General features: G+C 48.7%; 2 protein-coding genes across 3 annotated transcripts; both read left to right on the top strand.

Moving 5' to 3' along the window:
* The first annotated feature begins 3,198 nt into the window (after positions 1 to 3,198).
* plin3 (perilipin 3) lies at positions 3,199 to 13,466 on the top strand. Of its 2 annotated transcripts, none has more exons than XM_084458983.1 (8): positions 3,199 to 3,262; positions 8,471 to 8,543; positions 8,817 to 9,012; positions 9,362 to 9,444; positions 10,048 to 10,291; positions 10,617 to 10,966; positions 11,244 to 11,492; positions 12,361 to 13,466. In XM_084458983.1, the coding sequence occupies exons 2-8, from the start codon at positions 8,493 to 8,495 to the stop codon at positions 12,472 to 12,474; spliced, it is 1,287 nt and encodes a 428-aa protein (XP_084315109.1). In that variant the 5' UTR covers positions 3,199 to 3,262; positions 8,471 to 8,492; the 3' UTR covers positions 12,475 to 13,466. The 2 variants fall into 2 exon arrangements, with proteins under 2 accessions (XP_084315109.1, XP_084315110.1); XM_084458984.1 differs by having other exon boundaries at positions 3,201 to 3,262; positions 11,244 to 11,462.
* Positions 13,467 to 13,937: 471 nt separating this feature from the next.
* Positions 13,938 to 22,883, top strand: LOC311326121 (AN1-type zinc finger protein 5). Its single transcript, XM_084458964.1, has 6 exons — positions 13,938 to 14,032; positions 16,376 to 16,582; positions 16,990 to 17,098; positions 18,083 to 18,210; positions 18,954 to 19,061; positions 22,640 to 22,883. Exons 2-6 carry the CDS (start codon positions 16,423 to 16,425, stop codon positions 22,786 to 22,788), a joined length of 654 nt encoding a protein of 217 aa, XP_084315090.1. The 5' UTR covers positions 13,938 to 14,032; positions 16,376 to 16,422; the 3' UTR covers positions 22,789 to 22,883.
* Positions 22,884 to 25,203: the final 2,320 nt, after the last annotated feature.

The raw sequence follows: 25,203 nt of genomic DNA, 5'->3' as shown, positions 1-25,203 counted from the left end.
CTTCAATTACTCAATATCCAGAACAACTTGAGCCACAATCAGTTGAGTCAGTGGAGCGCAGGGAAGGAGCTAAGCAGAAACAGATGTCACCGGGAGCCCACCGGGCACATCCTGGCAACCCAGCAGGAGCTGTGGGGGGGGGGGGGGCGAAGGAGGTGAGGGGCGGAGGAGAGAAGGGGAGGGGGGGTAAAGCGGGTGGAGGAAGAGGAGGTGAGGAAAGATAGAGGAGTAGCTTGAGGAGAAGAAGGGGGAGTGGAGAAGATGGGAAAAGTAGGGGGAGGAGGAAGAGGAGAGGGTGGGGGGTGGTGGCAGAGAGGAAACGGGGGGGGGGGGGGGGGCATTAGATCCCAACGTTATCCAAAAAACACACAAACCCATAACTGCCATGTATACAAGTCTAAACATGCCCCCCTGATGTGTGTGTACATCACTGGGACCAGGAACGAGGTGACAGGCACACTGCTGTGTCACCGGCAGACGGACAGGCCCGTTCTGTGTCCCCCCCCCTGCCATTCATCAGTATTAGGCAGCTGCGTGCTGCGAGGAAAGTTATCTCTCCCGTGGTTGTCAGGTGATAACGAGTGTCAACGGCAGAATTAATTTCTCTCTTCAAACACAGCCCAAACTGAACTGCAGCAGCCACACTCCAGAGTTTCTGATGTCGATATTAAAGTCATCTGTTTCTTCTCCCCCCTACTGCTAATAGTTATGATATGAAAGGACTGATAATGAAAATTTGAATGGTTCATCATGTTCTAGCGTAATGGATAGATACTAAATGGAATGCAGGCAGGGCGGGTTATGTGGGAATGGAATGTTGCTTTTTCAAATACGATTACTAGGAATGTAGATACCGACTCTCGGGGGTCGAGTTCCACATGGCGGTGATACAGACTCTCGTTGTTCTATATCTTTTTAAAGCCCTAACGGGTCATTATATAATTTGAAATCCACCTCAGGAAATAATTAACGTTTTCATTTAGGTTTATAAACAACCGTCATAAAAGTCTTACAGACTTGCATAATGTATGATAAAGATTACATTTACACAGGCGTCGTGCATCTAATGGCTCCCCTCTCTCTCCCACGCAGGCCTTTCCGTTCTGTTGGTGAGAAGAAAGACAGGAATTTAAGGTCAAGTTTCTGGCACAGTGAATGTATGATTAGTACTCATTACAGTAGTCTGTTCTAGACAGAGAGACTTTGAGAGGGGGAGTGAAGGGAGGCCTACAGCCCTGTACCTCTGACTGGGTGAGGCTGCAGCAAACTCTGCACGCTATGTAGGTGAAGAGCGCCCCCTTATGGGGAATCTACTAGCTGCAGATTCGAGTGTTAACACTTAACAAACTAGCAAAAAACCTTGGAAATATGTGGTCAATTGAGATCATTTAGGTCCAGGTGGGATTTCAGTATTACAGCATCAAAACATGGCAGCGTTTTTATGTGAACATGGTTCTCTTGGTTTATAGTTTATTGGACACTGTCAGGTGTACATATATGAGTCATGAGTCATATGTCATATATGTGTGTGTGTGTGTGTGTGTGTGTGTGTGAGAGAGAGAGAGAGAGAGAGAGAGAGAGATACATATATGAGTCATGAGTCATATGTCATACATGTGTGTGTGTGTGTTTGTGTGTGTGTGTGTGTGTGTGTGTGTGTGTGTGTGTGTGTGTGAGAGAGAGAGAGAGAGAGAGAGAGAGAGAGAGAGGGAGTGTGAGTGTGAGTGAGTGAGTGAGTGAGTGAGTGAGTGAGTGAGTCCAGAGAAAGAGAGTGAGTGAGTGAGTGAGTGAGTGAGAGAGAGAGAGAGTGAGTGAGAGAGTGAGTGAGTGAGTGAGTGAGTGAGTGAGTGAGTGAGTGAGTGAGTGAGTGAGTGAGTGAGTGAGTGAGCAGGGCCGGACTGGGTGAATATTTCCTGCCGGGAAATGTAGCCCCAGTCAGGCCACTAGCCGAGCCGACGCGGTGAGATGGAACACCTTCAGTTTCGTTTTTTTGACGGGGGGTGGGGTACTGCGCGACTTGTTGACGGGAGGGGGGGGGGGTGCTACGCGATTTGTTGACGGGGGGGTGGGGGGGGGGGGTGCTACGCGATTTGTTGACGGGAGGGGGGGGGGGTGCTACGCGATTTGTTGACGGGGGGGTTGCTGCGCGATTTGTTGACAGGGGGGCAGGCAATTCACCGCGGGCCAGGCCAGTTGGCGCGCCAGGCCACCGGGAAATATAAATATAATATAAAATATATATTTTTTTTTTTCCCCCAGCCGGTTCGGCCTGGATGGGTCGGCCGTTCGGGAGTCGTCCCGAACCTCCCGATGGCCACCCCGCCCCTGCGAGTGAGTGAGTGAGTGAGTGAGTGAGTGAGTGAGTGAGTGAGTGAGTGAGTGACCGAGTGTGTCCAGAGAAAGAGAGTGAGTGAGTGAGTGAGTGAGTGAGTGAGTGAGAGAGTGAGTGAGTGAGTGAGTGAGTGAGAGAGTGAGTGAGTGAGTGAGTGAGTGAGTGAGTGAGTGAGTGAGTGAGTGAGAGAGTGAGTGAGTGAGTGAGTGAGAGAGTGACTGAGTGAGTGAGTGAGTGAGTGAGTGAGTGAGAGAGTGAGTGAGTGAGTGAGTGAGAGAGTGACTGAGTGAGTGAGTGAGTGAGTGAGAGAGTGAGTGAGTGAGTGAGTGACCGAGTGTGTCCAGAGAAAGAGAGTGAGTGAGTGAGTGAGTGAGTGAGTGAGTGAGTGAGTGAGAGAGTGAGTGAGTGAGTGAGTGAGTGAGAGAGTGACTGAGTGAGTGAGTGAGTGAGTGAGAGAGTGAGTGAGTGAGTGAGTGAGTGAGTGAGTGAGTGAGTGAGTGAGAGAGTGAGTGAGTGAGTGAGAGAGTGACTGAGTGAGTGAGTGAGTGAGTGAGAGAGTGACTGAGTGAGTGACTGAGTGAGTGAGTGAGTGACTGAGTGACTGAGTGAGTGAGTGAGTGAGTGACTGAGTGACTGAGTGACTGAGTGTGTCCAGAGAAAGAGGGATAGACAAAGCGATAAAGCGAGACATGAAATCAAAGTACAAAGTTCACGATCACATCATCGAGTCGAGTCTACATTGAGTCATCTCAGATGATGACGCGCTGTAGTTTGGTGTCTTGCTGAGAGGTGATTGGTTCAACTTTCAGGAAAGTTAACCAATCAAAAAGTGGCCTCAGAGCTGGGCTGTATAGAGACGGCTTGACCCGGACCCGGTCACTCACCAGTCCACACGGGTCAACGAAGGACAGGACAGGAGGAATCTGTAAGGTCAGTGACTTCTTTGACGGGGACATTCATCTAAAAAGCACATATTTAATGCGAAAGCTAGCGAAAGTGTTAGCCTAACCGACGAAGACAACTTTTAGCAGTGCCAGACTGTTAGCGCATGTGCAAACATGTGATAAAGCAAACAACTCGGCTACCGTAGCTGCCTTTATGGGATATTGTAAACGGCGGTTTCCTTACTATTTCAGTCTAAAGTTAGGTCTGAGGAAATTTACGAATTTAGCTAACTTTCCTGCCCTTTATGTAGTCTCTCTCTCTCTCTCTCTCTCTCTCTCTCTCTCTGACTCACTCACTCACTCACTCTCTCTCTCTCACTCACTCACTCACTCACTCACTCTCTCTCTCACTCACTCACTCACTCACTCACTCACTCTCTCTCTCTCTCACTCACTCACTCACTCACTCACTCACTCACTCTCTCACTCACTCACTCACTCACTCACTCACTCATTCACTCATTCACTCACTCACTCACTTACTCACTCAGCTACATTATTTGAAACTATTCTATAGTCTAGACAGTGAAATACTGCTGAAATAGTTTGGAACTAAAAGTTGGGCTCTGAGGAAATGCCTCATCTGGGGTAGAGTTCATTGGCTTTGAGCCGATCTGACAGAACCGCCTAGAAGAGCCTTTCAAAACCACCATTTCACAATGTCCATCTTCACCCAGGATGTGAGTTCAACTGTCTTTCTGTCAACGTTACATTCCCCGGAATGAGTCAGGCCTATATTAGGCCACCTCGACGACCTCAGAGCATCTGGACATGTCGGACAGTCCTAGCAGAGAAAACAACAAGCAAGTGGTATTTTTGGCATACTACATGTAACATAATATTTATTGGGCCATTCCAAATATTTTTCTGGCATACTAAACAGGCTAGGAGGCAGTGGAAGTAGGTTATATTGGTCAGATTTTCCCAGTTGGCCTCAGAATATCTGGCAACTCAACATTCCAGAGGGTTCTAATTACAGTGAGCAGCTTAACGTCTGATCACACTTCTAGAACTGGAATGTTGATTCCTGCTTACTGTAGGTTCATCAGGCAGGCCTGTTCCATCTTGCATCCCAGCAGCTTGTCTATCAAGTCAGGGTCGTCGGTGTCACGTCCTTTTAGTGTAACTGAGTGAAACGTGGAGCAGCTGGTGAAACCCACTCCTCAAAGGAGCGCTGATAGTCCCTCCTGTTGGCACAACTGTCAGCGTGTCCGCCACAAGGTGTCACGACCTTTTAGTGTAACTGAGTGAAACGTGGAGTAGCTGGTGAAACCCACTCCTCAAAGGAGCGCTGATAGTCCCTCCTATTGGCACAACTGTCAGCGTGTCCCGCCTCAAGCAGGAGAGCTTGCCGAACGTGGGTTCGAATTCTGCCCTGGACAAGCCCTTAACATGGGTTACATTAGTCTCAACGCCAGACCCATGAGAGTTCTATATATAAGCTTCTATACATTACGTAAGCTACGATAACTACGCTAACTCTCTATGGGTCTGGGACACTTCATGCAAAAATCTGGTGCTCAAATCCTGGCAATTCATTGGTTTCGCCGGAATCCCTGCGACACCAATCAGTAACGACTGTCACGATCAGGCTATTGATCAGGCTCCCACCCATAGATATGCCCCGCCCATCTAACCTGGGCTAGCGTCTCTCATTTGCTGCTACGACCTGTCACTCTTTCAACTTTGAACCAACGATACAACCTCAGAATACTAGTTTGAGTAGCGAAGTGGCACAGACTCTATTATGTAGTATGCAGAGTGGAGATTCCATGTAATATTTGAGTCTGGAGAGAGAAGAGGGTTACATAAGCCACACTGACTCTCATGTATGAGGATTATGTGAGCAGCTCACTGCCTCCATGTTTGGAAAATGAGGTTGAATGTATCCTGTAGCTACTGGTTTATGTTGTATATCCACTTCATAATATGTCCAGAAATAATCAGTTGTTATTCTGCTGCCCTCAGTGCGCTTGGCACGGCCATAAAAACACCATGCCTGTGTCTTATCTCTCTATCGAGGGCTTGTCGTCAGATGAAAGATGAAAGGCCTGTAGATTTTGCTCCAGTGATCATCAAGTCTAGATACAGCAGAGATATGAGTGCTGCTATCTCTACCTAACTTGTCCTGACAGTGAACCCAGTTACAGTATCTATCTATCTATCTATCTATCTATCTATCTATCTATCTATCTATCTATCTATCTATCTATCTATCTATCTATCTATCTATCTATCTATCTATCTATCTATCTATCTATCTATCTATCTATCTACAGTATGTATCATCTATCCAACAATCAATAGATCAACTTTGGCTGGTATCTCCTCATCTTGAAGACAAAAGTAAGACACTCAACAGTTTCGCAGGTTGCTGTAACTAATAGTAATATTTATTATATCTAAAAATAGACTTTAGGAAGTGCTCGGTCAGCTAAGAGGTGTCCAGTAGGAGTAACTAGTTGTCAGGGCTGAGAGAGTGTGCTGCTACTGCAGATGCTGCTGGAGTCCAGGCTTCTTCTTCTCCTCCTCCTCCTCCATCACCGTCGCCGGTGCTCCCTTGGAGAGGCCTGAAGCTGCGCTCCTCCTCATCTCCCTCCTCCCCTCCAGCAGGGCCAGCAGGTGGGGCTCGGCCGCGTCGGCGTACCGGGCCCAGAGGCGCAGTTCCCGGACGTAGCAGGCCAGGCGCCGCCCCTCCTGCTCTGACAGGTGGGGGTAGTATATCTGAGCGCAGGCGTGCCAGTACTCCGCCTCGCTGGAGCTGGGCGACAGCCAGGGCCCGTAGGCAGGACGGGACCCAGTCTGCGGGGCCCTGCCGTCGGGCTGGGCAGGGGCTGGGGCAGGGGCCGGGGCAGGGGCCGGGAGCAGGCTTACCACCCCTACGGGGGTGAGGGTGAGGGGCTCTTCTGGGGTGACCTTCAGGTCCTTCAGGGTGGCCAGAGAGGATAGTAGGGAGGGGGGCAGAGTGGCCAGAGAAGACAGGAGGGAGGGGGGCAGAAGGAATGGTCTTGCTGCTGCCCCCTGCTGGATGCCTGGGGCAGGGCTGACCTCTGTCTGACCTGGAGATGACAGCCATTGGTCAGGGTCATTCAGAACAGAATACAATAGAATAGTATAGTTATTTAGGGTATTCTGGAACATATCTTTTATCTATTTTTCTATTCATAGAGGCAACGGAAAGCGAAATCTAGATGTAGATCTTGCCGAAGGCCTAGATTCCAAGCTCCTTTGTGACATCATGACACACACACAATGACGTCATAATACAGAACCTTGTTTGTTTACAGTTTATATGGCAACAGAATGGATTCAAACATTGCAGATATGCCAATGTGTAAAACAGTTAAAAATGTTAAGCGGTCATCGAAAATAGCCTAGCCATACACCTAGGCTACAGCAGCTGATCAAAGTGCACTGTAACTGACACAATGTGAAACTACTATGTATACAGTATATTATGTATTATATTATATAATAGTATACAGTATATTATGCCATAGTGTTTGTAAAAAGGTCTTTTCTAACCCTTTTCTTAAATGAAATCGCCTGCTCTTACAGCAATCTAAAGGCACTAAAAACTGACTGACATAATATTAAGCACTACAGGATAGTAAGCCATTGTCTTGGTAAAAGGTGTGGTTGTATTTCCTCACCAGGGGTGATGGTAGATGTGGGGTCCATGCCCTCGAGGTCAGAGTTCATGGTTCAACTGGATGATCTCTGATAGAACAGGTTGTGCGTCTGGTCGCGAGCGTGTTGCCACCGAAAATGACTTCTAAATCCACTTTGGCTCTTATCAACGACATTCCAAAACAAGGCATTCCAAGGTCGCTATGCAGCCATTGTGAGGTCAGATCATTTGGAATTTGAATCATCAAAGCATCACTGAGAGTTATTTCCTTGTCATCTTCTTAATTTTGAACTATTGTAAGTTGGCCGTAGTATATTTGACATGAGTTGATTCAAGGTATGGCATGTGTGTTTCAGTTCTGTGACATTATCATTAGTATTGCAGTATTGTAATAAGATAGATAGATAGATAGATAGATAGATAGATACTTTATTACTCCCCTTGGGGAAATTCTATGTATCTAATAGCTTACAGCACAACATAGAACGACACAGCAATACGCAACAATACACAACAAGAGACAGACTTGAGAATTCAGTCCATGGACATGTCATAAAATGTGAGCCTATGATAAAAAGTGAGCAATAAACTAATAAAAGTATCAGTAGTAAATTCCACACGAAGGGAGGGGGGGGGGGGTCAGGGAAGAGGAAGAGGGGGGGGTGTCAGGTGAACTCGGGTCAGAGGCCCCATTCATAAGTGCAACAACTGCTGTCAGTCAGAATTCTTCAGCTGGATAATGACGTTCTGTCTTGTCAATAAAGCTACAAGGTAAAACCTGGCAAACCAAGTAGGGCTGGGTATCGAGTCAAATTTCAAGAATCGATTCCGATTCACAAGGTTCAGAATCGATTATCACGATTCAATTCGATTTGATTCGATTCGATTCAATATCGATTCGGTTAGTGTTACTAAAAATTTTTTTTTTTTTTTGCTGTAACCTTAATTACATGACTGTCAAGTTATGCAACATCGATACTGATTTCAAAAAATGAATGAATCATTGAATGAATGAATGAACTATTCATACCTTCATTTATTCATTCATTCATTAAATAAAAGATCGATTTTGGGATTCATGAATCGATTCTGAATCAAATGATTCAGAATCGATGAATCGATTTTTTTAAACCCAGCCCTAAAACCAAGTAACCTGTCCTGAGGTGAACCTCTGTCCTCTCCTGTCCTGAGCTGAACCTCTGTCCTCTCCTGTCCTGAGCTGAACCTCTGTCCTCTCCTGTCCTGAGCTGAACCTCTGTCCTCTCGTGTCCTGAGCTGAACCTCTGTCCTCTCCTGTCCTGAGGTGAACCTCTGTCCTCTCCTGTCCTGAGGTGAACCTCTGTCCTCTCCTGTCCTGAGCTGAACCTCTGTCCTCTCGTGTCCTGAGCTGAACCTCTGTCCTCTCCTGTCCTGAGGTGAACCTCTGTCCTCTCCTGTCCTGAGGTGAACCTCTGTCCTCTCGTGTCCTGAGGTGAACCTCTGTCCTCTCGTGTCCTGAGCTGAACCTCTGTCCTCTCGTGTCCTGAGCTGAACCTCTGTCCTCCTCTCTCCCTCTCCTGTCAGGTTTTGAAGTGATCTTGGAAGCATGGCGGACAGCGTGAGGCCTGAGGTACAGACGGTTAACGGGGATCAGCAGGTGAGCTGCTCTCTCAGGACAGGGCCGGCCTACTGGGCCCCTCCCCCCTCTCACCTCAGAGTCTACTGGGCCCCTCCCCCCTCTCACCTCAGAGACTACTGGGCCCCTCCCCCCTCTCTCACCTCAGAGCCTACTGGGCCCCTCCCCCCTCTCTCACCTCCGACCTCAGGACAGGGCTGGCCTACTGGGCCCCTCCCCCCTCTCTCTCACGTCAGTCCGTAGACGCCATCAGCGTGTGTGTTGGTCTCTCTCTCTCTCCCCCCTCCCCTCCAGAGCGTGGTCTCCCGGGTGGGCAGCCTGCCCCTGGTCAGCTCGGCGTGCGAGGCGGTGTCCAGCGCCTACACCAGCACCAAGGACAGCGTGCCCCTGCTGAAGGGCGTGATGGACGCGGCCGAGAGCGGCGTGCGCACCCTGGGGGCCGCCGCCTCCACGGGGTCCAAGCCCATCCTCGATCGCCTGGAGCCACAGAGTAGGTTCTAAGCAGAACGGAACGGTTAGAATGATGGCGCGACGGTTCTAAGGAGAACATAACGGTCCTAATGAGAATAGAATGGTTCTAGTGAGAACAGAATGGTTCCCCGGACAAACAGAACGGTTCTACTGTAACTACATCAGTATGGTTGTTCTAACAACAGTATTGTTCTAATGACATCAGTCTTTCCATTATATTTGATACCTTGAAAATGACAGTTTTATGGCTTTCATTGTTACAAATTGACAGTCACAAAACAAACAAATGTTCTAAAAACATCTTGAACCCCAAGTGAACCCTGTCTAACAACACCTCGCCTCTCCTGTCTGTCCACCTCTACCTCCAGTTGCGACAGTGAGCGAGTACGCCATGATGGGTCTGGACAAGATGGAGCAGAACCTTCCCATCCTGCAACAGCCCGCCGACAAGGTGAGACGGCCCCGCTCGGTCAGACAGAGCCAGGAACCTGAACGTTGTTGTTCCATCGTTCAGCTGCAGTTTGTTTGCTTGTAGTTCATAGTTTAAGCATCTGTAGATGATCAAAAGATGTCGGGGGGCGACATGTTCACACACCAGAACCCCGGATTATCTCCTGTTCCTCTCTCGTAGAACCCAGACCCTTCAAAATAGAACCCAGTTCCAGGTGCCCACTTAGCGCCTTTAATGTGGGTTGCAATCATTGAAGTTGTGTCAGTATTAATGCTGCAGAGCCCTCGAAAAAACAAAATAAACCCAAGAATTTCCCTAATGAGGGAACTTCAGTGTTAACACAGCACAGTAGGACTCCTTCATCTGGGGTGTCTGATGGTAGAGCTTGATCCTGAATGAGCTGCATCTAATGAGCCCCGTTTTCTCTCTCTCTCTCTCTCTCTCTCTCTCTCTCTCTCTCTCTCGCTTTATCCCTCTATCGCTCGCATCCCTCCCTCCCTCCTTCCCTCCCTCGCTCCCAACCTTCCGCCCTCCCTCCCTCTCTCTCCCCTTTCCTCCCTCCCTCCCTCCCTCCCTCCCTCTCCCCTCCACTCCCTCCCTCAGCTGGTGTCAGATACGGTGGGCAAGATGTACGAGTCCGTGACGGGCGCCAGGGCCGCCGTGACGGGGGCGGTGCTGGGCGCAGTGATGGGGGGCATGGAGATGACCCGGGCGGCCGTCAGCGGGGGGCTCAGCACGGTCCTGGGGTCCCGAGTGGGCCAGATGGTCACCAGCGGGGTGGGTCTGGCCCTGGCACACTCCGAGAACTGGGTCGACCAGAACCTGCCGCTCAGCGAAAGAGAGCTGGGTCAGTGACGTCATTGGTTGATTGGTTAATTGGAATGATTTGTTAATTGGAATGATGTGTTAATTGGAATGATGTGTTAATTGGAATGATGTGTTAATTGGAATGATGTGTTAATTGGAATGATGTGCTAATTGGATCGATTGGTTAATTGGATCGATTGGTTAATTTGATTGATTGGTTAATTTGATTGATTGGTTACTTTGATTGATTGGTTAATTGGATTGATTGGTTAATTTGATTGATTGGTTGATTACTTAATTGAGGAATTAGGAAGACACCAGATGACTCATTCCTGCTGCCCACTGCCTGCCCCTCCCCCCTGCAGCTGCCGTGGCGGAGCCGGCCCCGGGTGTGGAGGTGGCCCCGGCCCCGGGCTCCGGCCCCAGCTATTTCGTCCGCCTGGGGAAGCTCTCCTCCAAGGTGCAGGAGAGGGCCCTGGAGCAGTCCCTGGCCCGGGCCCGCCACGCCCGCGACGCCACCTACGCCTCCGTGACCCAGATCACCAGCACCCTGGACCTGCTGGAGAGCGCCCGGGCCACGCTGGACACCGCCAGCCACCGTCTGGGGGACGCCCAGGAGCAGCTGCTGCAGCGCTGGAGGGACTGGCAAGAGGGCCAGCCCGGGGACGAGGGGGACGGGGGGAACGGGGACGCATGCCCCAAAGACCAGAAGGAGGTGAGGGACCACGTGATTGGCTGCTCTGGTCAGCTGTGTTCTGTACAGTGTCGCGTTTTAAACTGGAAAACTAAGTATTATGACACAAAGACAGATGATCTATCAGGACATCCGTCACCCTAGCTACTGTATCAGTGCAGCCAAATTCTGCAACTCTTGTCTATCGGGAGACAATGCTACTCTACTCTAATTCTACTCTACTGTACTCTATTCTTTTGCATTGTACCGTCTTCTACTGTACCCTATTCCATCCTACTCTACTCTGCTCTACTCCCAGCAGTTGGAGTGGCGGACCCTGTCCATGGTGCGCGGCCTGAGTAGCCAGCTGCGGTCGGCGTGCTCCGGCGTCGTGTCCAGCGCCCAGGGCCTCCCCGCGGCGGTCCAGGAACAGCTGGCCAACGCGCGGCGGGCGGCCGACGACCTGCAGTCGTCCCTGGGCAACACCAGCGCCCTCACCCCCGTCCTCCTGGAGCAGAGCAGACGCCAGCTCACCATGGTCAGTCTGGGGGCTACATGGCCAGCTACGGTACACCTGGGCGGGGGGGGAGCGGATGTGCTCTGTGTCTCTCTCTCTCTGTCTCTCTCTCTCCGTCTCACTCCCTGTCTCTCTCTCCATCTCTCTGTCTTTTTCTCTCTCTTTCTTTCTCTCTCTCTGGCTCTCTTTCTCTCTGTCTGTCTGTCTCCCTCTCTCTCTCTCTCTGGCTCTCTCTGTCTTTCTCTCCATCTCTCTCTCTCTCTGTCTCTCTATCTGTCTTTTTCTCTCTCTTTCTTTTTCTCTCTCTCTGGCTCTCTTTATCTCTGTCTGTCTCTCTCTCTCTTTCTCTTTCTCTCTGTCTGTCTCTCTGTCTCTCTCTCTCTCTCTCTCTCTCTCTTTCTCTCTGTCTGTCTCTCTCTCTCTTTCTCTTTCTCTCTGTCTGTCTCTCTCTCTCTGTCTCTCCCTCTCTCTCTCTCTTTCTCTCTGTCTGTCTCTCTCTCTCTCTCTCTTTCTCTCTCTCTGTCTCTCTCTCTCTCTGTCTCTCTTTCTCTCTGTCTGTCTCTCTCTCTCTCTCTCTCTCTCTCACCCAGTCTCAGCTGATCCCTGCTGATTCTCTGTCCTGTATTCATGAATCTGGGTCACACCAGCTGACGATTTCTAATTGCTGACGCTTGTGAACGTACTGCGTTCATAACACAAATATTTCTACCAACGAATTGGCAGATGACTGACTCACCGTGATGCTATAAATTACAGACACACACACACACACACACACACACATCCATCTCTGCTGTACCCTCCTCGAAGAATTAGGTTTTTCCATAATATCTGAACTTGAAATATCAAATATACTTCAGAGTAAAGATAACATGTGTTGTCTCACCTGATAGTTAATGGACATGTTTTGTCTCCCCAGGTGCGTCAGTCCCTGGACGGAGTGATGGACTACCTGCTTAACAACACCCCCCTCAACTGGCTGGTGGGACCCTTCGCCCCCCAGGTCACTGAGAAGAGCCAGGGGGGGAAGTAGAACCCCCCCCCCCTCCCAACCTCTAACCCCTGACCCCTAAGCCATATACACTTGTGAAGATCTGGGGTCATTCCACCATGGTGTAAGCAACTTGCTAATACAACTTCAGCTTGCTCTGTGATTGGATGATTGTGATTGCCGCTATGCATTATTTTTTTTATTTTTTTTTATTTCTTTCTTTCTTTCTTTCTTCACCTGTCCAATCAACTCAGATCTCACAAGGGCAGGAAGGGCCCAGGGGTTGGTTTGGGACAGGGCCAGGGGTTGGTTTGGGACGGGCCCAGGGGTTGGTTTGGGACAGGGCCCAGGGGTTGGTTTGGGACGGGCCCAGGGGTTGGTTTGGGACAGGGCCAGGGCAGGACTGTCTTTTCGTGGCTTGATGTCTCTGACACTCCAGGCATGTGCTTGCTCTGCTTTCTAATATGAGGCCTCATATGAGCCTGTGGCTGGAGTGATGGAGTGGAGAACACTAGTTAATCACCCACTGGGCTATAAGCACTTAACACAGATGGAGTGTAACGTAGCACGCGTGGTCTTTGTGGAAATGCCATATATTATCCTATATGTCAATACTCTTGAGTGTGTATTCTGTAAGAATACCCAGATAGCGAGCGGATCTGGGCCATATATAGGCCAGATCTGGCCCTTGTGGCTTAGTTCCGGCCCATATATGGCCCAGAATCATTACACATCCGCTTGCTATCTGGGTATGGGCTGGTGGGACACGGGTTTGTTTAATCCCAGTCTGGGAATGAAAATGAATGTATTCCAGGGGAGGTTCTGAAGAAACACTGTTGAACTGCTTAACAAATCCCATTATTGTTTCTTTGTAATTTCAATTAAATATAAATCAAATAAAGTTCCATATAAAAAGCTTTTCAACATGATCTTTGCTAAGCTTGTAGGAGTGCCTTAAACCTGTATGGTCCCTTGAGGTTGCCAAAGCTGCCTGTTATTCTTGGTAACTGATAATAAATGATTTTTGTCTTTGACCCTGTGGTTCTGTTTTTATTATGTCTAGCAATAAAATATTTCGTATTGAATGATAAGGGATTTCATTGGCATAGAATAACACTTTGTGCTCTAGACTCTGGAAGATGTGTGTGAACGACATAACGTGAGTTATGTATACGTTCCTTCATACTACTATACTTAAGTATACATCCTTTCATACTACTATACTAATGTATATGTCCTTTCATACTACTTGGACAGGAAATTAGATGGGTTGCTTCAGTGTTGACCCTGACAGCCTTGATGAATGCCAGATGTCAGTGTTGTGTTATCAGAATAAGATAATTCAGTCACTTATCAGTACAGTCTTATGATGGGAATGTTCTTATAGCTCCACGAAGCAACACGGATTTATGTTTTTTTTAGGGGGGGGGGGGTAGAAAGCAGAGTTGTTGACCAGGGTGACGTCACGATGGTTGTTTCTCATGTCGGGGGCGCGCTGGTTAGGAGGCCGCGGGAGCGCGCACCAGGGGACAGATTACTTGTACATATTGAGTTGAAGACCAGCAAGGCTCGTCCACAGCCTCCACACTTCGGATTCCAGGTACTGCTGCTGTCCCGAGTGAACCATGAGAAAGCTGGGGTGAATGTGCACAACCTCGAACCGTCCGGGACGTTAGCGTTTAGCTTAGCTTAGCTATCTGCTAGCACTAGCATAGCCAGCTGTCAAATCAGATAGTGAACTAGCTAGCGAGGCTAGGCTAACTAAAGCTAGTTAAGTCGTTTCGTTATCTAGATAAAGGTCGTTGGTAGATTGTTTGGACATGTATTCGCTGTTCCGTTCGAGTGAATGTTCATATTTTTAACTGTCTACACCTCAGAAATGTGACGTACTGTTCGTGTTTGTCTTCCAACCAGTTAAGTTAGAAGTCGGTCAGACAGGCTAGCCAGCTAATCACATCCAGCTAGCCTAGCCTAGCCTAGCCTAGCCAGCTAATCACATCCAGCTAGCCTAGCCTAGCCTAGCCAGCTAATCACATCCAGCTAGCCTAGCCTAGCCTAGGCTAGCCTAGCCAGCTAATCACATCCAGCTAGCCTAGCCTAGCCACCTAATCACATCCAGCTAGCCTAGCCTAGCCTAGCCTAGCCACCTAATCACATCCAGCTAGCCTAGCCTAGCCTAGCCACCTAATCACATCCAGCTAGCCTAGCCTAGCCTAGCCACCTAATCACATCCAGCTAGCCTAGCCTAGCCTAGCTACCTAATCACAACCAGCTAGCCTAGCCTAGCCTAGCCACCTAATCACATCCAGCTAGCCTAGCCTAGCCTAGCCACCTAATCACATCCAGCTAGCCTAGCCTAGCCACCTAATCACATCCAGCTAGCCTAGCCTAGCCTAGCCACCTAATCACATCCAGCTAGCCTAGCCTAGCCTAGCCACCTAATCACATCCAGATAGCCTAGCCTAGCCAGCTAATCACATCCAGCTAGCCTAGCCTAGCCACCTAATCACATCCAGCTAGCCTAGCCTAGCCACCTAATCACATCCAGCTAGCCTAGCCTAGCCACCTAATCACATCCAGCTAGCCTAGCCTAGCCTAGCCACCTAATCACATCCAGCTAGCCTAGCCTAGCCTAGCCACCTAATCACATCCAGCTAGCCTAGCCTAGCCTAGCCTAGCCACCTAATCACAACCAGCTAGCCTAGCCTAGCCTAGCCTAGCTACCTAATCACAACCAGCTAGCCTAGCCTAGCCTAGCCTAGCTACCTAATCACAACCAGCTAGCCTAGCCTAGCCAGCTAATCACATCCAGCTAGCCTAGCCTAGCTACCTAATCACAACCAGCTAGCCTAGCCTAGTCTAGCTCGACCACCTAATCACAACCAGCTAGCCTAGCCTAGCCTAGCCTAGCCACCTAATCACATCCAGCTAGCCTAGCCTAGCCTAGCCACCTAATCACATCCAGCTAGCCTAGCCTAGCCTAGCCTAGCTAACCTGATTCTGCTTGCTTCATGAGCCCAGGAGGGTTTTGACTGCGGATAAACCAGAACCAGCGTAGATGACTGTTAGTTAGTCGTTTTTACCAGCTTGTCAGCAAAGCTATTCCACCAGTTCACCCCAGCTTCGAGGCTGAAGCTAATGTAGACATTTTGGGTGCTTTGTTCTTTGTTTTCAAGTTTGCTTTTCCGTGCCAAAACATGTTTTGAAGCTGTAATGTTGTCAGTGGCGACCCCCTGCTAAAGGCAACAGAGAAAGCACTGTTTGTTTGTCGAGATAAACTCTTTTGTTTGCTAACAGTACACTATACTGTAGTCTATAGGTACCCTTTTCCACTAATACAATGATTGCTGTGACAGTGCCATGAATTTGGGAGACGATTCTCATAGCTGCGTCCCCCATTGTTGAGACAAACAAGCACAGATGTTGTTTGTGTTTGTTTGTTTGTCATCATCTTTTGATCTCTGTCATCTCTGTGTCTATAATTATGACTAACGCTATGTGGGCTTTGTGTTGTCATGGCTGTGTGATTATCATTATGATTCAAGTGGTCACTTGGGTCTGTGAATTGACGCACTTAGCTTTGATCTTATTGCTTTAGACTAATGATTCCTGGTATCAAAATAACTTGGAATACATTAGTCAGATATGGAAATATACACAGGAAAAAAAACATGTGGTATATACAGAAAATAAGTGGTGACATTTGAATCAGAACAGAAGCCATCTCCTACATAAACGGAACATCCTGTTTCGTCCTTGCTTTTGTGGACACCAACAGCTGTTGTCCTCTCCTGTCTCCAAGCTCGTTTAGCTAGTCGTTGATAAGCTGTGGCCTAAATTGTCCTATATGTAACCCAACTTAATTCTGACTCTGAGCCAGTTGTTGTAAACGAACGGGAAAGTTGACGGTAGCTTGACAAACTCTTCAACCCCCATTTTCCAGGACCGTCCTCTCCCACCCCCTCCCTCACCCCCCCTCTGTCAGAGAGCATGGCTCAGGAGACCAATCAGACACAGGTGCCGATGCTTTGCACGATGGGATGCGGTTTCTATGGTAACCCCCGCACCAACGGCATGTGCTCGGTCTGCTACAAGGAGCACCTGCAGAGACAACAGGGCGGGGGGCGCTCCAGCCCCCCGGGTGAGAAAGGTAGGCTGGGGGAGGGGGTGGGGGGGCAGTGTGTGCGTGTGTGGGGGGGGGGGGGCTAAAAGGGGCTGGAGAATGAGGTGGCGATCGCTGCCCAGCCACGGCATTAAGAAAGCAAGAGAGTGATTTCTCAGTTTGTGACATACATGTGATGCAACATGCTGCTGATTTTCAGACTGGGTCTGTATAGGGAGATGGACAAGAGTGTGCTTTTATCAGGCCTTAGATAATCATCCTTAATCAACAACTGGACAGCACCAAATGTTGCTGTTTAGTTGTGTGGCATTTACTAACGTGTGTGTGTGTGTGTGTGTGTGTGCATTTGTGTGTGTGTGTGTGTGTTTGTTTGTGTGTTTGTGTGTGTGTGTGTGTGTGTGTGTGTGTGTGTGTGTATGTGTGCGCGTGCACAGCTGCCACGTCTCCAGCAGGGTCCCCAGGAGCAGCAGGTGTATCTGTGGAGAGCTCGACATCGGAGCCCAGCGTGGAGGGAGTCCCTCAGCTGGAAGAAAGGACGCCCAGGTACCCTCACACACACACACACACAGACAGGCAGACCCACAGAGACAGATAAGCAGTCAGGCAGACAGAAATACAGTCAGACATACAGTACAGTCAGACAAACCTGATGGGACCAGATGGATTTTTCAAGGCCGATGCCGATTCCCTTATTTTGGAGAGCAGGATGCCGATGGCCGATATAAAATGCCGTTAAATAAACAAAAACTCCTTTCTCTCTAAGATTCTGATATCCATAATGTAACAAAGTCTGTACATGAAGTGGAACTCTACAGATTCCATCGCAACCAATCGCATCATTCTCCGACGGGGGTGTACAGACACCTGTGAGTCACGCAGATAAACGACTCTTGTGATTACCTGATAATGTCAGCAGTCAGCACGAGGCTCATGACAACAAGCACCAGATAGATGTTAACAGTGAAGCGAGCGGTGCTGATCACTGAGTCAGGAGGATCGTTGGCCGAAGGGAAAACGGACCTGATGGATATCACACAGTAGATCTTCACAGGTCCGAAATGATGGACCCGGACCCGAAAGGACCCGAGAAATTCATTCCGTGATTCGATAATTTAAAAAAAAATATATATATATGTGTATCAGGTCAAGTCTGGAATATTTTGGACTAAAACAGATTGGTGCATGCATATATATATATACCACTATATATCCCTCCTTTCTTTCCTTCATTTATCACAAAAGACGAGAAAATCCGATGAGATCGACAGTACAAACTTTTTGTCGATTTTCATGATTTTTAATCGAATTTTACTGTTTCCATAAGGCATTTTTAATTCGATATAACTTAATTCGCATAAAACGCGTGGATGGAAACATGGCTACAGGCAGACAGGCAGGCAGGCAGGCAGACACAAACAGACAGGCTGGAATGGAAGTCAGTCCTGGGACAATAAGCTGTTGCCCAAGAGGTGCTTGTTTATTCTGTGTTGTGTGTGTGTGTGTGCGTGTGTGTGTGTGTGTGCGCAGCCCCAGCTCCCCCAGCCCAGTAACCCAGCAGATGACGGCCATGAGCATCTCCCAGGACACAGCAGCCACCGACTCAGACCGGGCGGATGTGGAGGATGACGAAGACGAAGGCTCGTCCAAAAACACAGGTCTGAACCTCCCTCGACACACACACACACACACACACACACACACACACACAGGTCCACAAGCCCTATTCATTAGGGTGTTCCTTACATCGATCTACTACTCTCAATGATTCTCTCACTGAACCACAATGAACCACCGTCTCTCACTGAACCACAGTGAACCACCACCTCTCACTGAACCACAGTGAACCACCGTCTCTCCCTGAACCACAGTGAACCACCGTCTCTCACTGAACCACAGTGAACCACCGTCTCTCACTGAACCAAAGTGAACCACCGTCTCTCCCTGAACCACAGTGAACCACCGTCTCTCACTGAACCACAGTGAACCACCGTCTCTCACTGAACCACAGTGAACCACCAGTCTCTCACTGAACCACAGTGAACCACCGTCTCTCCCTGAACCACAGTGAACCACCGTCTCTCACTGAACCACAGTGAACCACCGTCTCTCACTGAACCAAAGTGAACCACCGTCTCTCCCTGAACCACAGTGAACCACCGTCTCTCACTGAACCACAGTGAACCACCGTCTCTCACTGAACCAAAGTGAACCACCGTCTCTCACTGAACCACAGTGAACCACCGTCTCTCACTGAACCTGACTGCTGACGTGTAGCATCTCCTCCAGGGCCGGTCGGGGGGGGGGGATTAGACGTTACTTGTGTTTGCTCCCCCAGGGCAGGTCGGGGGGGGGGGTGAGGGTGAGGAGGATTATACGTTACTTGTGTTTGCTCCCCCAGGGCCGGTCGGGGAGCCAGGCCAGGCGTCGTCTGACGGAGACCAGACCCCGGACAAGAACAAGAAGAAGAACCGCTGCTTCGCCTGTCGGAAGAAAGTGGGCCTCACTGGTAAGACAGGGGGGTTAGGAGTTATGACCCAACACTGGTAATAGAACAGGGTTAGGAGTTATGACCCAACACTGGTAATAGAACAGGGTTAGGAGTTCTGACCCAACACTGGTTAGAGGGGAGGGTTATAACCCAACACTGGTTACTCCTAGCATCGAATTCTGTAGCTAGCGTTAGCGTTCAAAAGTGCCTTCTGTGACGTCACGGTGACCTTGACATTTGAATACCAAAATTGAATCCAATTAATCTAATTAAGTCCAACTGGACATTTGGCCAAATATGTACAAATTCTGTCAAGCCGTTCTTGCGATATCGTGTTCAGCAGGCCAACAACACCTTTTGTGAGGTCAGTGACCCTTCACCTTTGACCCCCACAATGTAATCAGTTAATCCTTGAGTCCAACTGGACATTTTCCCCAAATATGAACAAATTCCGTTAAGCCTTTGAGATATTGTGTTCATCAGGCCAAAAACACATGAGGTCACAGTGACTTTGAACTTTGACCCCCACGATCTAAGCAGTTCATCCTTGAGTGCCAGTGAACATTTGTACCAAAGGGGAAGAAATTCCTTCAATGCGTTCCCGAGATATTGCATTAGCAAACATCGGACGGAAAACCCGAAACCATAATGCTATCGCCTGGCGGAGGCATAATAAAAACAGGAGTGGAGTTTGTCTCTGGTGTGCATGTGATTGGCTTATGTGGGCGTGAGTTTTGGTCTGAATATAGCCTCCAATAAACATACCTGTGTGTCCTCCATGTTGGCGTCCTTCTGGAAGAGATACTCTTGGTCGCCTCCTACTGTATTGAAACGGCATGCTTAACGACCCTCATGCATATTCATATCCACAGAATGAAGGAGTTAGTAGTGATGGAGTGGAGGTGGTACTTTTGGACTAATGGGATGCGCCCATGTAATTGTCAATACTTCCTTCCTTCCTTCTTTCCATCCTTCCCTCCCTCCTTTCTTTCCTTCATTCTCTCCCTCTTTCCTTCCTTCCTTCCTTCCTTCCTTCCTTCCTTCCTTCCTTCCTTCCTTCCTTCCTTCCTTCCTTCCTTCCTTCCTTCCTTCCTTCCTTCCTTCCTTCCTTCCTTCCATCCTTCCTTTCTTCATCTTTCCTCCCATCCTTCCTTCTAGGCCTAATGGGGCAGTGAGGAAGGAAGGGTGCCTGGTAGGAGTACTAAAACAGGGCATAAAGCAACAGCACACATGTCCCTTTCTCTCACTCCCACTCTCTGTCTCTTTTCGTCTTCCTCTCTCTCTCACTCTCTCCATCATTAGCTACTAAGAGTTCAGAGGGTTTTCAGGGCACTGATAGACGAGAGGTGCTTTAATTCCCCCCTGAGAGAGCTGATAAGTTGTTAGAGATTCAGAGGACTGTGCATCTTTCCCTCGAGGGTCCCAGATCCATCAGCCTCAGCGCGGCTTCTCTGTTTTATCATGTTGCCGGTTAATGGCTTATGTTAATGTCGCCGCTGGGATTTGAAACCCACACATCTTCTGCACCGGCACGAGCACCTGTCACCTTTGTCACATTTATGTCATGCGTGGACAGGAAATATGCGTGTTTCCACCACCACATTAGGCGAGGCATGCTATGACATACAACATGCAGTAGAAGGCTGACTGGGATGTGTAGTTTTGTCTCGTAGGCAGTATCATGTGCATTTCTGTTTGGCTGCAGTTAGTAGTTGAAAGCATACCCAGGACAAGCACTATTGATGGTTGATGCTGCTGCATTAGTGCTGAAACTCAGACAACCAGTTTCACCATCGAGGGCCTAGGCGGAAGCAGGAAGAGGAAACCCCCATTGGACCTTAAATCTGGAAAAATATGAACGGTAGTCAATGACGAGAGAGAAATCATTTATTGATCCCGTTTGAATTGTGGCATGACCATCACCTATGATGTTTGTCGAGGTAAAAATAAACTTTATTCATCTCTGTAAACTCCTAAGGTAGCTAATATTAGCGAGCTGACATTACACTCATTTAACACTCACTTTAGAACTTTAGACAGATTCGATAGAAGGATAGCGTTGATTGACGGGTGGATGTCGTGAGATTATTGGCCTAAAATCTTAGGGACCTGTTGTCGTCATTGCACGTGACCAACCGTTTTCCAGGAAGTAAGAAATTATACACTTTGATATAAGATTACACCAAAAGTCGAATTTTGGCATTTTTTTGGGCATACATCGTTGAATAGGTGAACACTGACCAATTATGTGAACCAAAATGGGACGGAATGCTTTTTTCATTTCAGTGCGACTTTAAACGGCCTGTTCCCCAATCAGGCCTTCAGGTAGCGCTACGGTAGTGCTCCTACCGCGCGGGAGCAGACGGCAGCACACTGCAGGGGGCGGCTGTAGCTCAGTTGGTAGAGCGGGTCGTTCAGTGATCGAAGGGTCAGTGGTTCGAATCCCAGCTCCGACTGTCCACATGTCGAAGTGTCCTTGAGCAAGACACCTAACCCCAAATTGCTCCCAATGAGCAGGTTAGCACCTTGCATGGCAGCTACCGCCATTGGTGTGTGAATGTGTGTGTGAATGGGTGAATGAGAGGCCATTGTAAAGCGCTTTGAGTGCCGCTAAGGTGGAAAAGCGCTATATAAGTGCAGTCCATTTACCATTTACCATTACTGCAGGCTTATGGTGCCTCTCTCTCTGAGTACCGCTGGCTCGCTCTCTGATGCCGGGTTGGCCTTCTGCACCTCGGCCCCTGGAAGAGTCTGGCTCCAACACCAGCCAGGCCCCCGAAGCACTCTGCTGGTGCACGTGCTACTGAGCTATCCAAACGGCTGCTGCTAGCTAACCAATTATTATTGAAACGTTATTATGAGTAACCCCTTGAGATGAACCCATCTCATTTCGCAGAGGGTCCTCGACAATAATAATACAATAACAACATAATTGGAACATACACACACATATACACATTCACAGACACACACACATACACACACATGCATAATTAGCTAAACAGATCATGCATACGGTACTTATGGAGACGAGCAAGTCACAGATGGGAGAGTAATAATGTGATATAAGCAGTAGTTATATTGCATTGTATCAGAGTATGAGTCGAACAGTACTCCCAGATATTTGATGTGTTCAACTTTCAGCAGAACCAATGTCAGAAGCTTAAAATAAAAAAGGGATTGTTGTGGTTCCACTTTAACTTTTTTAATGACATTATTATTATTATTATTATTATTATTTAATAATGATAGTCATCATCATCATCAAGACATTCAAACCATCAATGAACAACTAACCGCATCCCTGCTGATATGAAGTAATTTTAATCGGCAAGTATAGTTAGTTTAAATATTAGTGGATAGGTGTAGTTAGAGTAGTTCACCCTCTACAAAGGAGGGAGGGGCACTCACCCAGAAAATGAGGGTCCCTTTAGCCGTGACGCTGGTAGTTTTCCAGGTCATGGGGGTCGAGCTAACCCCCTCACCAAGGACTTGTTACCTCAGGCTGTCAAGATTTGAATCAGATCATGGAGAGAAGTGGGTTGTTTGGTGTCAAACATGAATCCCCATCGTGGTCTCTCCTCTCCCCCCTCCAGGTTTCGACTGTCGCTGTGGCAACCTGTTCTGCGCCATCCACCGCTACTCGGACAAACACGACTGCCCCTACGACTACCGGGGCGCCGCCGCCGCCCGCATACGCAAGGAGAACCCCATCGTGGTGGCGGAGAAGATCCAGAAGTTATGAGGAGAACCCCGGGGTAACGAGGAGAACCCGGGGGAACGATCTCCCTCTCTCTCTCTGACCACGTGTGACTCTGGAACAATGGCGGAATTGGATGATGGCTTTCATTGGTTGATTGGGGGGGTGGGCAGGGCTAGGGTGGGAGGGCGGGGCTGGGGGGGGTGGCAGCGGCCGCTCCCTCGATACACATCTCCCTCTCTCTCCTGGGAATGACCGCCTGAGAGTGTGTGTGTGTGTTTGTGTGTGTGTAGAGCCCGTGTGTGTGTGTGTGTGGGAGTGAGTGAATGGCCCATGTTTGTGTGTGTGTTTGTGTGAGTCTCGTGGGCATTAGTCTGCTGTGGGGAGGGGAGGACATTTCATTATCACCCCTTTTATCGTTTCCTCAGCTTTGAGGAACTCGACGGTGAATTTATTTTTATACGATCCCCCCCGCAAGGTGGTTCTAGTGAGCCCGAGCTGCCTGCGCATCGCCACGACGACCACGGAGTTACGAGTGAGGGCTTCAACCCAGACTGTGAGGTCCGTCGTATCACTAGTGTGCTCTCTGCGGAAAACTTGGGCATAATCCACTCCCAAAACGAACAGACTAGAACTAAAACAACCGTATTCTGTACCTGTCCAATTGGACCCTTTTTTGGTTTGATTTAGATTAATTTTTTCCCCCCTCCCCTCACCTCGTGATGAGCTGAAGCTGAAGTTCACCACGTGTCCAACTCCCGCCAAGTCTGCATTTTTGAAGAAATGTTTCTCTTTGATATATTGACTTATCATAATGTTGTGCATGAACCGTTATGGGGGGGGGGGGGGTTAGGTGGAGGCAGCGGGGAGGGGGGGGGGGGGCAGGACGAGTGAGTTGGGTGGGAGAGCCTTGACTTAACTGGGTGATTGAGTTATTTTTATTTTTTTTCTTCACTCTCTCTCTTCCTTTCTATTTTAATGAGTGTATGACCTCAGAAGATCTATATTAATATATTGTAGTTAGCTTGAATTGTGTGATTGCATTCTATTTATTTTTTTATTATCATTTGGTTGGTCTGTACTGGAGGATTGGCAGCAAATCAGAACCGTTTGTAACTTCCTTAACCTTACAATGATATCATCGGTATCTCTTATCCGATTACGTAAAGCAAGGAGAGAACCTGAACATCCTAGTTCTTGTATGTAAAGGGGTGGAGTCCGGTCGGTAGGTTCCCTTACTGAACAGTGCGGATGTCCCAACGTTATTTTTTGGTAGAGCACAAAGTGAATAAAAGTGTCCCCTGGGCCCCGAGACGGCGTCAACGTGGAGCCACCTGTTCGCTCTTGTTCAGCATTGTGGTCTTTTCTAGTTTGAGTTCTGAATCTAGGGCAGGTTTGCTGAGGAGATCAAGGCAGTGACTCAAACCCACCCTAAACTACCCACTACGCACTAGGGGAAGAATCTGATTGGTACAACGGTATGGCTGCTACTCCAACCAGCCAATCAGCGGTCAGGTTGGAGCTGTTGTCATAACAAGGCGCCCGCCCAGTCCTCTCAGATCTCCACCAGTGCCGAGCGGGGGGCGGAGCTTCCTCGTCAGCGCAAGGTACAGGGGCGAAAATGACAAGTGTTGTGTACTTAACCCTTTTAATACGACCACGTCACCGGCAACATTTTAAAAATATCTAACAAATATTAAATAATATTTAAAAAAATATCTAACAAATCTAAATAATTCCTCACTCCAACACTTGCTGAAAGCTGAGAAACTGCGCTTTCTAGTATTATAGGGAAAATCCAATTAATATTTGAAATGTTGTCACTGTATTTTCAGGAAAATCAAGAGAAGTTAGGTAGGTTTTCCAGTTCTGTTCGAAAACGCAACACAGATGTAAATGTCCTGATGCGTGCGCACAGTAAGACCATCACCTGTCCAGTATGGGCCAGACTCTGCGGGTGGTCTGACTCGTGCCTGTCTGGCCACGCCCCCTGGCCACGCCCCCCGGATTGTTACCCTTCTAAGAACCTCCTCCTCCTGTTCCCATGGAGACTTGGCAGCTCCGTGTTCTGGACCACCAGCAGACCATAACACAAATCTGAAAAATAATAACCGAACAAGTTCTCCATCTGGCTGTGGGCTGGTGACACGCACCTCCACTCTCAGCTCCAGAGAAGAAGAATCTTGTTGCAATATTAGCCAGCGTCCCACCGGCAGTGGGGCGCGCTGTGCTTTAGTTCTACCGCCCCGCCGAGGAGGGCGCTAGTGAGGACACGCCTCTGCGCAAGCCTCCTCTAGGAAACTAGTGGTTTTTGCATGTGTGTACGGTCACTATGAATGATCCTTTTATATTTATAATTGAAAAACAAGACACGACACAAAACAGCTTTGGGCAGAGTGTGTGCCTAGCTGGACCCTGGTCTGGCTGAAGGCAAGGCTATCGAACCCTGGTCTGGCTGTT

Source organism: Borostomias antarcticus (genome assembly GCF_949987555.1).
Source record: "Borostomias antarcticus genome assembly, chromosome: 26".
Taxonomy (NCBI): Eukaryota; Metazoa; Chordata; class Actinopteri; order Stomiiformes; family Stomiidae; genus Borostomias; species Borostomias antarcticus.
The sequence above is the reverse complement of the archived record's forward strand: the minus strand, read 5'-3'. Positions and strand labels throughout refer to the sequence as shown.

Excerpts from the sequence above, each read along its gene's own strand:
- plin3 (XM_084458983.1), top strand. The coding sequence starts at position 8,493 with ATGGCGGACAGCGTGAGGCCTGAGGTACAGACGGTTAACGGGGATCAG. Across the intron at positions 8,544-8,816 it reads CGGTTAACGGGGATCAGCAG|AGCGTGGTCTCCCGGGTGGG; the intron begins GTGAGCTGCTCT and ends CCTCCCCTCCAG. Across the intron at positions 9,013-9,361 it reads CGATCGCCTGGAGCCACAGA|TTGCGACAGTGAGCGAGTAC; the intron begins GTAGGTTCTAAG and ends CTCTACCTCCAG.
- LOC311326121 (XM_084458964.1), top strand. The coding sequence starts at position 16,423 with ATGGCTCAGGAGACCAATCAGACACAGGTGCCGATGCTTTGCACGATG. Across the intron at positions 17,099-18,082 it reads CTGGAAGAAAGGACGCCCAG|CCCCAGCTCCCCCAGCCCAG; the intron begins GTACCCTCACAC and ends GTGTGTGCGCAG. Across the intron at positions 18,211-18,953 it reads AGGCTCGTCCAAAAACACAG|GGCCGGTCGGGGAGCCAGGC; the intron begins GTCTGAACCTCC and ends TTGCTCCCCCAG.